Source organism: Arachis duranensis, chromosome 3, assembly GCF_000817695.3.
Source record: "Arachis duranensis cultivar V14167 chromosome 3, aradu.V14167.gnm2.J7QH, whole genome shotgun sequence".
NCBI classification, from domain to species: domain Eukaryota; kingdom Viridiplantae; phylum Streptophyta; class Magnoliopsida; order Fabales; family Fabaceae; genus Arachis; species Arachis duranensis.
Genome location: NC_029774.3, coordinates 3,986,112 through 3,996,971, shown reverse-complemented (window position 1 = coordinate 3,996,971; position 10,860 = coordinate 3,986,112). Strand labels below are relative to the sequence as shown.

The following is a 10,860-nucleotide window of genomic DNA, read 5'->3' as shown; positions in this document are numbered from 1 at the left end:
ATTATGGAGTTTATGGCTGCTAACTCTTACTTCAACCTTCTTCATTTATTATACAATTTTGCTAACTTGTGTTAGATACATTAAACATACTATAAAAAATTTATTTTAATAAAAATTATTATAAAAGTTAACTTTTTTATTTTTAATGTATTAAATATATTAAAACATTTCTATTATTATATGAGTTTTGTTAATTTATGTCTTAAAAATATATGTTTAAGTATACTATAAAAAAAATATTATAATAATTTATTTATGCGTACATCCTATTCTTTAAAAATCTCATATTTTTGTTCTAAAATTTTTTTATTACACCGAGGTATTCTATAAAAATAAGATATATAAATTTTTATTTTGTTCTATTTTTAAATAGACAATAAATTCTAAAAAACATGACAAAAAAATTTAATATGTCTTACTTTTATAAAGTTCAGTAATCTTAATGTAATAAGATTTTTTTAAAATAAAAACGTTTTATGTAAAAAATTTTAAAGATTTATCTATATATACTCTATTTATAAGAATTTAGTTATAGTTTTGTAGTATATTTTAATAGTATAATAATAATTTTTAATTAAATTTTAAAAATAAAAATTTATATTTAACAATTATATTACATATATAATTGACTACTAAATTAATTATTGATATAAAATATAAATTAAAATATAAAATACATATTAACAATAAATTATGCTCATATAGTGTTTTTTTTTATTTTGTAATCACGTTGAACAGCGTCAAATACGACTTTTATACAAGTGGATTTAGAATGTTGAAATCCTATTTTATGAGTTATTTAATTGTTAGTTGTGGTGTGGTTGGTAGAGTAATAGTTAGGTGAGTGTGAAGATTGAAGAAGCAGAGCACCAGAGCCACCAGCACCAGCAGCTTTAAAATATATTCATTAGACAGGGATATTAAAATTTTATATATTTTATATTAACTAACAATAACGTGAATATAAGTATATTTTATACCAGCAAAATAACTTTCTGGATTTCTCTATGTTGACATGTTTTTGTTTTTGTTATAGCGAGAGGCAGTAAGTTTATGACATGTCACAATGCAATCTCAAATATTTTCGGTGTTTATAATATTTTTGTTATGGATATTTGTGGTTCAGTAACAACCTTAACTTTGTCTTCGTTTGAGTAATTATTTTGAACACACATCTGTCGCATTATCACCCATCTTCATATATGTTTCTCATGAACAATAGTCACATAAATTTGTTTTCTATACACAACCACCTATGACTTATGTTATATAAGGTATATCCCAAAAGCACAAGATTTTCCGATTAAAAGGTATCTCCCTTCGTTATGGTTTTATTAATTCAAAAATATTATTTATATATTAAAATTATAAAGATTAGTCAATAATATATGTATATATAAATATATAGATTTAATTTATTTTTAATGTGTATTTATATTTCGATATATATTTTCTATTGATAGTTAATTTAGTAATTCATTTTACTATATACGTAATGAGAGCGATTATACATCTAAGTTTTTTTTCACAATCAAGTTCAATACGTAAATTTTTTTATATTTTTCTCTTCTTTTTCTTTTTTTTTCTATTTCTTTGTGTTTTTCTTTTTTTTCTTTGCGTTCTTTTTTCTTGGTTTTATTTCTTTCAAAAGAGAGTTAATTAAAAAGAATTTTGAGAAAACAAAATAAAAAGGAGAAGATGAAAAAAAATGAAAAAGAAGAAGAAAACTAAGCGAAAAATGAAGAGAAAAATGTAAGTGAAATAAAACCAAATAACCTAAATTAAACTAAGAAATAAATCGAAATTTTTTAAAGGATAAAAATTTGGTTAATACTTAACAAGCATCAAGTGAACCTCGGTTAATTTATAAATGAACTGAAATTAGTTTAAATTTGAACAAAAACTAATTAAACAGTCACATATGAACAAGTTCAGCAAATTTAAGTGAAACGAAACCAAATGAACCTAAATTAAATTAAGAAATGAATCGAAATTTTTTAAAAAATAAAATATTTGGTTAATATTTAACAACAGTATCAAACGAATCTTAGCTAATTTACAAATGAATTGAAATTAGTTCAAATTTGAACAAGCAGTAAAAAATTTAATTATCAACAAAAATACATCGAAATTATTTTTAGACCTAAATGAATCTAAAATAAAAATATTAGCAAAATATTAATGTTGTTGGTGATGATGATAATAAAAGAGAAAGATAATAGAAAAGAAAAAGTCACTAACAATAAATATATGCACTTAAATTTAAAATATTTAGTTAAACTTGGTTCGAAATTTATTTATAAGTAATGTAATTGTTGTTAATTAGTTAGTGTTCTGCTCGTTAAACTTCTTGGCACTATTCTTTCTTTATTTTTCATTCATGTGCTTACAGTGACACAGCATTTGTATTGCACACACTTGACATAATTGTATTATAATTTTTTTTAATTTATAAATTTAATATATTTAAGATATAAGATAAATAAATTCTTGTGTTAATTATGGCGTGGCTCGAAAGAAGTGGAAGAACAATAATAACATTAATGAATTTGCGATTTACGATGTAGAGTACTGTTACTTTAGAACACAATTTACAAAATACTATAAAAACGTTGACCGGAAATTAAGTTTTTTTTAGTAAAGTAATTAATATCCGATACATTTGAGGTAGACTTTTAAAAAACTTGGTAGATTTTTCAGCTCTTGACCTGATCAAAAAGAGATAATAGATTTATAAAAATATTAGCAAATCAGCTCATATATATTCTATATTTTAATATAAATAACTAATAACTAATTTGCTGGTAAATTTTTGTGTGCATATAACTATATTATAACATTATGCCAGGTACAAAAATCAAACAGTTGTTGTCCATAAAGTATTAAATCCATCCACAATATCAAGTTCTTTTTGTTGGAAATGTTGGATGTGGCCATGTGCCCCTAGTTTATTAGGCATATATTGTTAGTATTGAGAAAATTAAAAAAAAAAATACGTGAATTCATATGGAACATAGAAAACCATCTAAATTTGATTCAACAATGGCGATTCCAACGATCTTGGATACCCACTTTCCAATATCCATTCCTTGAACTGCCGTACACAAAAAATGCTGCACGTAGAAAATTAGCTATTATGATTCCTATATAAATATATGTATTTTTAATTTATTTTTAATATATATTTTATATTTTAATATATATATCAATAACTAATTTGATGATTATTTTTTATGTATATTTAATATAATTGTTCAAAAACAAACCTTGAGATTATATTTACAATAAATATTTTTTTTGATAGAATGTAGTTAATATAAGAAAATTTAATTTGGATACACTCTCAGTGTAAAGTAGTCTTGTATTTCACAGTAAAAATAATTACTGCGTGAATGATTATCTAAAAAAACGGATGTAATTATACTATTGTGTAAAATACTTTATAGTGTTAGTGCATTAAAATTAAATTCTAATATAATATTAACATATTTTTGAAATTATTAATTTTAAGTAATTTTTAAGAAATCAACTTTAAAATTATTAATGTTAATTAATTTTTCAACATTTATTTTTGAAAAATTTTAAGTTTAAAATTACCATTTAAGATATAAAGTTTTAAAATATAAATGTATTATTAGTGAAATATTTTAATTTTTTTATTTAATAAATACAAAATAAATACATTAAAAATTTAAATTTTTTTGTATTTTTAATAAAAAATTTTAATTTGTAATCTTAACATATATACTCTTAAAAAACATGATAGATAAACCCGAACATTTATAATTAGAAAGAATTAATTGATATTAAATAAAAAGAATTAACTCTCTAACTGAACTCTGGTTGCTTTAAAGACTTGCTTTGAAACAATCTTCAACTTTTTATTTGCAACCTTGTACCGAAATTAACATAATTATAGTTAACTCCAACATAGTTCCTCTTTATTATTCCAAGCAATCATGTTAAAGAAAAAAAGAAGAAAAAGTAATGGCCTTGAAGAATCATTGATGTGTTATAGTGTGGGGCCATCATATCCTCACATAGTGGAAGATGCCACAACTACCAATCACACAAGATTCTGCTGGATAATATTATCATAACATCAAAACAAAACTATTCACAATCATCACATAATCATGATCATCACATTTTCTCAATTACCATTCTTATTCTGAAGCAAGCAATTGATCAAGCTATGCCTATGGAGGCTTTCTCACTACAATCACTCACACCAACCACCATTATTCCATCTTCTTTGTCTCCAAAAGGAGCTTTCTTGTCAGAGAAGCCTTGTAGCCATGTTAAGCTTCTCAAACACTCTGACTTCATCATGAGGTACCCTTGTTCTACTTCAAGATCCATCATCACTAAGCCTCACAAGTTCCACTGCATTAGAGCTCAAGCTTCAGGTGATTCAGATAGAACTGTTAGATATATAATTTTGCTATACATGTTTGGTTTGTGTTGATGATCACTAATATGAATGTTAATGTTTATAATCTATACAAGGTTCAACAAAAATTGAGGGGATTCCTGAGAAAACAGATTCCAAGGATGATAACTTAGTATTTGTTGCTGGTGCTACTGGTAAAGTTGGTTCAAGAACTGTTAGGTACATTTGTTAGTACTCTTCAATTCACTTGTTCTTTAAGAAGAAACTTCTTTTCTTTAAAATGCTGACTAGTGATAGTTTCATTTCAGAGAGCTTATAAAACTTGGATTTAAAGTAAGAGCTGGAGTGAGGAGTGCTGAGAGAGCTGGTCCACTAATCAAGGTACAAGTTCTATCTTATGAACAAGATTTGGTATCCATTAGTGCTTGATATGAAAAGGATGTGCATTAAGATATAGACCATATGCAGAGTGTTGAGCAAATGAAGCTTGATGATGGAACAAGTGGAGGGAGTCAAGGTAAGACAAGAAAGTTTATGGATTTCATGATTTGTGTAGGTTTGGCAATGAAGAAAATGCTGATGTATTGAATAACAAGAGAATGTTTTTGGTTTTTAGCCCAGCTGTAGAGAAGCTTGAAATTGTGGAATGTGATTTGGAGAAACCAGATCAAATTGGACCAGCACTGGGGAATGCATCAACAGTTATATGTTCCATTGGTGCTAGTGAGAAGGAAGTTTTTGACATCACTGGCCCTTATCGAATCGATTATCGCGCCACCAAAAGCCTTATTGATGCTGGTAAGACAAGATTCTTCACTCTTATGTTAAGATCTTGTTAAGTCCTAATCTTGAAACACAAAACTGTCATAACAATTTGTTCCTTGTTATTTGGTTAAGACTAATGTCTTAATATGATGAAAACTTAAAATGGTTTTGTTTCTTCTATGATGCAGCAACTGTTGCCAAAGTAAATCACTTCATACTGGTTACTTCATTGGGAACAAACAAATTTGGTTTACCTGCAGCTATTCTCAAGTGAGCATCAATGAAATTCTTTCTGATATTATCATATTGACTTTAACAAAAAGTTCAACTGATTGCTGAATTTCCGATCTTGAAGTTTGTTTTGGGGAGTTCTGATTTGGAAAAGAAAGGCAGAAGAAGCATTGCTAGCAAGTGGACTTCCATACACAGTGAGTAACTACCTGTGATCAAATTTACAATTCACGTGCAGTTTGCCTTCATGTGAAGCTAATAGTTGAGAATCATGACATATTAGTCAAATAAGTCATATCGTCTGATAGTTTTTTAACTATCAACTTCATATGAAAAGTACTGCATGTGATTTTCCACTTTCGAGATTATGATGGTAGTTATGCCATAAAGCAGGATCCTAACTGTCTAAAACTATAAACATTGTTCTTCAGATAGTGAGACCTGGAGGTATGGAGCGGCCGACGGATTCTTACAAGGAAACTCATAACCTAACACTATCAACAGAAGACACTTTATTTGGGGGTCAAGTATCAAACCTTCAGGTGCTTAACGTGTAAACTTTTGTGCTGATTTCCAATTTTGTAAAACTAGTCCTATGAATGACAGAGCAAAAGTAACAATTTCTGTTTCATGGTAGGTGGCAGAACTTATGGCAGTCATGGCCAAGAACCCTGATCTTGCATATTGTAAAATAGTGGAGGTAGTAGCAGAGACAACCGCGCCACTGACTCCCACGGAGGAGCTTCTTGCAAAGATACCATCTCAAAGACCTTACATTTCTTCACCAAAGGTATGTCCTTTCTTACATTACAAGTTATGACAAAGAAAAAATTTTACCTCACTGCTATAACTATACTAAGCTATAATTTATGATTCATTGTTTATTGTGATTATGCAGAAACCGGATGCTGCAGCCATCAGTGATCCGGCTCCCTCGGAACCTGCCATTGCCACAGCCACTGAGAAGGAAACTGCACAACCAAAACCGGTTGCGAAACAGCCACTTTCGCCTTATACTGTGTAAGCCTAATTAGTACTAGCAATCAAATGTGCAATCATATGTAAGAAACTTTGTTCTGCATTTCCATTATTTGATTAAAGATGAAATTCTCAATGTGGATTGTTCTCAGTTATGAAGACTTAAAGCCACCATCATCTCCATCTCCATCCAAGCCTGGTGTCAAAAAAGATCTAAAGATCATTGATTCAGTTCAAGAACCTAGTCCTTCAGAAACTCCAAGCAGCACACAAGAAATAGACAGCATTTCTCAGACAAAATCTTTCTCGAACAGCCGCGAATTTCTTTCGCCTTACGCAGCCTATGAGGACTTGAAACCTCCAACTTCTCCTTGCCCAACACCAAGCACTTCCAATGCAGACAGTGCTGCTAAAATCTCTCCTTCTAAGACTCCAACTTTTTTTCATTCTCCCTATCATGTGTGAGTCTAATTTAACATTTGTTGGAACAAATTACATTTATCTCTCTTGATTTTCATTTCAAGACTATCAAAACTATATGAAATCAACTATATTCATTTCAGATATGCTGATTTGAAGCCTCCAACTTCACCATCTCCAAGGGCACCAAATGCATCATCACCTTCCATATCTGCTGTGGAAAGTAGTGTGTCTCAGATTGAGATAGTGTCAAGTAATGGTCCACCCCAACTTCCAGAGGATGAACAACATCTTCCTCAACCAAAGTCAACACCACTCTCACCTTATACCATGTGGGCTAGCTAGCTTTCTTCAAAATTCATCATCATTTTTCTAGCATCTTAACTAACTATCCAAATTAAGTGTTTTGTTACCCTGTCACTATATATGTTCTTGAAAATGTTTTGACTATGTAGCATTAATATTCAGGTATGAGGACTTGAAGCCTCCAGCATCACCATCACCTGCCTTCAGAAAATCTTAGGAACTTCCAAGGTCAGAAATACTAAGGGTGCGTTTGGTTTGTATCTTCATTTTTTATTTTTATTTTCAGTGTTTTCTGTTTTTAAGATTTTGTGAAAGAAAAAAATACAATGAAAATGAAAAAAATAGAAAACTTAAATTTTTGTTGCATTGCATGTGCAATTGTATATCCTTGAATTATTATGTAGTTTGAGTTTGAGTTTGAGTTTTATTTAATGGTAACAGATCAGAAACTGTTGGAACAAATAGGGAATCAATCTTATTCAAGATTTTCATGCGGCAACTTATGTGGAGGAGTGGATAGTAACTCAGTTGAAGAGAGGAATCATTTTCTGCAAATTGAAATTTTCAGCATTGTTTATATCATTTTGTTTACCTTTTCTTAATAAGGAAAAGCAATTACTACTCTTCTTGCTAAATTTTACTCTAATGATATTTTGTTTTACTTTTACTTGTCTACTTTCTACATAATTATAATTATATTAGAATAGATCCTTTCAATTACATGATTCATTGGATTAGATTAACATGCTAGTCCTAATGGGCTAATAACTTTTTAGGAAACAAAATAAAAAAAAAAACATTTTTATCATCACACTTTTTCCTTTTTATATTATCAGAAATTTGAGTAGTGAAGATTAATTAGCAGAAGTTCCAAAGAAAGCTTAGTTTTATTCTTTTTTAAGCTTAAAGCACAAACATATAAACATTATGGTATACATTCAAATCAACATCTTTCAATTATTTTCATAAGAAGTTACAGAAAGTGGTATCATCTTACTCCAAAAAAGTATCTTTCTCAAGCACAATTGGACAATCCAATTTGAGGACTAAACCTTTTGCATGTTGTTTTGTCTCATTAAAAAGGAGTTTAACACAGCATACTCCTAATTGAAAAAACTTAAAAATTTGAAAGTTAGAAAATCAATCTTGTTTGTTAGCAAAGTATAGATAGAGATTAAGGCTGATAACTATTGATTTAGCTATACTTTATAAAGCTATAGAGTGATACTTTATTTTATTATTTATGTACATAATACATATCACTATAATTTTTTTATGCATAAAAATATGACAAATGTATTTTAGAAGAAATATTTCCTTTCTTTTAATATGAGAAACATTAAACAAGAGAATAATTATATGCTTTTAAACTGTTAAGCTGACAGTTATATGTGAGTTAAGTTTGTTAATAGAAATTAGGTTGAGAATTTGAGATCAATTTTATTATATTGTTAGCGCAAATATTTAAAATATACACCAAAACAAATTTTATGAGAATTTAATGTAGTTAGTATGTTATTTTAATGGAGATTACAATAGCAAAAAAATTTATTGATTAATTTAAATTTCGTAATATTAAATTAATTCGATGGAATTTTCACTTCAAAAAGGGGATTTTTTTTTGAAATAATAATAATAATAATATTAAATAATAAACCAATGGGATTTTGTTGCGCTGAGCTGTGCGTTGCTGCTAGGTGGAATTAGGGTTTGGAATTGGGGTAAGAACGTTGAATCCTAATCAGACAAGCTGAGATTTTTCAGGGAATCATGGAAAGTTCAAATCAAAGCGCCAACCTTGATGACGATGATAACGCCATAACCACAATACCTTCGACTGTAAACGCGTACCTTAGTCCTTCTTACTGGTACTTACTTCACCAATCAAAGCTCCCGTTTTTCTCAAATTCCAATTTTTTTTTCATTTTTGATTAACTTAATCTTATTCTCCTCCAATGTTTGGCATGCTCTGTTGTTAAATTTTGTTGTGATTGTGGGTTTAGGGATGAAAGGTTCAGTAAGGAAGAGCAATATGAATGGTTCAAGGATTATTCCCATTTTCGCCACCTCATTCAACCCCATCTCACACCTCATTCCTCTGTAACATTCTAAATTTCTCTCCTTTTTTATATGTATATATGCTTTTATAGGCTTGCATCATTGTTCTTGCATTACGATTGGCATTGCTGTTCCCATGTTTGGATTTGATTCTTTTTGGAGGGAAAAAAAGTTGAGTTTTTTACTTGGCCCAAATGATTATTATAAGCTGTTTTGATGCAAAATAACTGAATATGTTGTCTTTTTTTTATGAGATATTGTGGTTGATATTGTAGGTATTAGAGCTTGGATGTGGAAACTCTCAAATGTGTGAAGAACTGCATAGGGATGGAGCAATCAATATAACATGCATTGATTTGTCAACCGTTGCTGTGGAGAGGATGCGAAAGCGGTTGCTTTCGCAGGGATTAAAAGGTTAGCTTGCTGATCAAGAAAGGTTGCTACTTGTTTGTGAGTTTTGAGAAAAAGGGATGGAAGGGAAAAGCCTGGAGTATAAATTTGATTTTGTGACTGTCAAGGTTTTCATTTTGATCTCTTATTTTGCAACATGATTTTTTGTATAATTTCATTTCTGTGAATAGACATCAAAGTGCTGCAAGCTGATATGATAGAGCTACCTTTCAAAGACGAATGTTTTGATTTGGTTATTGAGAAGGGAACTATGGTAAATATAATGTAATTTTGGCTTGATATTCTGAATTTAGAATAAGTACATTATCAAGCTTTTGACGAGTAAGAATTAAATGTGAACATGGTATCTTTGGTTTTGAAGGATGTATTGTTTGTGGACAGTGGCGACCCATGGAATCCGAGGCCTGAAACCATGTCCAAGGTTATGGCAACATTGAAAGGAGTTCACAGGGTTTTGAAAGCAGATGGCACATTTATCTCAATAACTTTTGGCCAGGTTTCAAAAATGAAATGCTTTGTTTACCTTTCTTTAACTGGGGATTGTTGTGACTCTAATCTTAAAATTCATGGCAGCCGCATTTCCGACGCCCTATATTTAATGCGCCGGAGTTCAGCTGGTCTGTTGAGTATGCTACTTTTGGTGAAACCTTCCACTATTTTGTTTATGTTCTGAAGAAGGTTAGTTTATATGAATCCTGCTTTTATTTTCTAATGATGATAAGAAAATTTCTTGTTTTCATATGAAGTTAGTGCCACCAAGACTTTATTTAGGACCATTGATTACCTAAGTTTTGTTTATTGAGAATGCATGCTGATAAGGATCCTAATTCTTCATCTACTTGTGGTTTAAATTTTCTTGATGATGTACCTGTTAAGAGGTTTGAAGCAGCGCCAATTAATCTATTTCATGAAGAGTTAGAAAGTGAAGATTTTGCTTTTAGAATTAATGTTGATGAATTGAACTGTTAAGAGTGTATTATTGGAAGTTTTGTTTAACAATTTTGATTCACTTGCTTTGAAGGATGGAATTAAGTTACCCATCACATTTAGACATATTGATGTTGTACTAATGTAGTAAATTCTATTGAAAACTAAAAATTAAATCAGTTATTATATATTTGTATATATTTAATTATTTATACAGTTATACATGTTAATTCACATGTTTTTTCAATTAAATAATTAGTGGTCACAAGAATAATCAAACTTGTCAAAATAGGCAAGCAAATCTGCAATGAATGAATAATCAAACTTGTTTACAAGAGTATAATAAAAAAAAATTAATGAGATGCTAAATA

At 29.3% G+C, this 10,860-nt stretch overlaps 2 protein-coding genes across 4 annotated transcripts; both read left to right on the top strand.

The window, feature by feature from the left end:
• The first annotated feature begins 4,112 nt into the window (after positions 1 to 4,112).
• Positions 4,113 to 7,760, top strand: LOC107476708 (protein TIC 62, chloroplastic). Of its 2 annotated transcripts, none has more exons than XM_016096568.3 (14): positions 4,113 to 4,409; positions 4,510 to 4,612; positions 4,702 to 4,774; positions 4,862 to 4,910; positions 5,015 to 5,191; positions 5,347 to 5,428; positions 5,514 to 5,586; positions 5,821 to 5,931; positions 6,027 to 6,179; positions 6,288 to 6,409; positions 6,520 to 6,828; positions 6,931 to 7,119; positions 7,256 to 7,321; positions 7,535 to 7,760. In XM_016096568.3, the coding sequence occupies exons 1-13, from the start codon at positions 4,196 to 4,198 to the stop codon at positions 7,308 to 7,310; spliced, it is 1,710 nt and encodes a 569-aa protein (XP_015952054.1). In that variant the 5' UTR covers positions 4,113 to 4,195; the 3' UTR covers positions 7,311 to 7,321; positions 7,535 to 7,760. The 2 variants fall into 2 exon arrangements, with proteins under 2 accessions (XP_015952054.1, XP_015952053.1); XM_016096567.3 differs by having other exon boundaries at positions 7,256 to 7,337.
• A 973-nt stretch (positions 7,761 to 8,733) lies between these two features.
• On the top strand, positions 8,734 to 10,327 carry LOC107476709 (uncharacterized). Of its 2 annotated transcripts, none has more exons than XM_021137379.2 (6): positions 8,734 to 8,961; positions 9,097 to 9,193; positions 9,427 to 9,565; positions 9,733 to 9,815; positions 9,924 to 10,058; positions 10,136 to 10,327. In XM_021137379.2, exons 1-6 carry the CDS (start codon positions 8,864 to 8,866, stop codon positions 10,304 to 10,306), a joined length of 723 nt encoding a protein of 240 aa, XP_020993038.2. In that variant the 5' UTR covers positions 8,734 to 8,863; the 3' UTR covers positions 10,307 to 10,327. The 2 variants fall into 2 exon arrangements, 1 of the variants encoding a protein (XP_020993038.2); XR_008007151.1 differs by having other exon boundaries at positions 8,735 to 8,961; positions 9,944 to 10,058; positions 10,136 to 10,281.
• Positions 10,328 to 10,860: the final 533 nt, after the last annotated feature.

What these genes read in the sequence shown, in the direction of transcription:
- LOC107476708 (XM_016096568.3), top strand. Translation starts at nt 4,196, where the DNA reads ATGCCTATGGAGGCTTTCTCACTACAATCACTCACACCAACCACCATT. An exon ending in CATTAGAGCTCAAGCTTCAG is followed by an intron (nt 4,410 to 4,509) that starts GTGATTCAGATA and finishes AATCTATACAAG; the next exon opens with GTTCAACAAAAATTGAGGGG. An exon ending in GTCAAGTATCAAACCTTCAG is followed by an intron (nt 5,932 to 6,026) that starts GTGCTTAACGTG and finishes GTTTCATGGTAG; the next exon opens with GTGGCAGAACTTATGGCAGT.
- LOC107476709 (XM_021137379.2), top strand. Translation starts at nt 8,864, where the DNA reads ATGGAAAGTTCAAATCAAAGCGCCAACCTTGATGACGATGATAACGCC. An exon ending in ATCTCACACCTCATTCCTCT is followed by an intron (nt 9,194 to 9,426) that starts GTAACATTCTAA and finishes TTGATATTGTAG; the next exon opens with GTATTAGAGCTTGGATGTGG. An exon ending in TCTCAATAACTTTTGGCCAG is followed by an intron (nt 10,059 to 10,135) that starts GTTTCAAAAATG and finishes AATTCATGGCAG; the next exon opens with CCGCATTTCCGACGCCCTAT.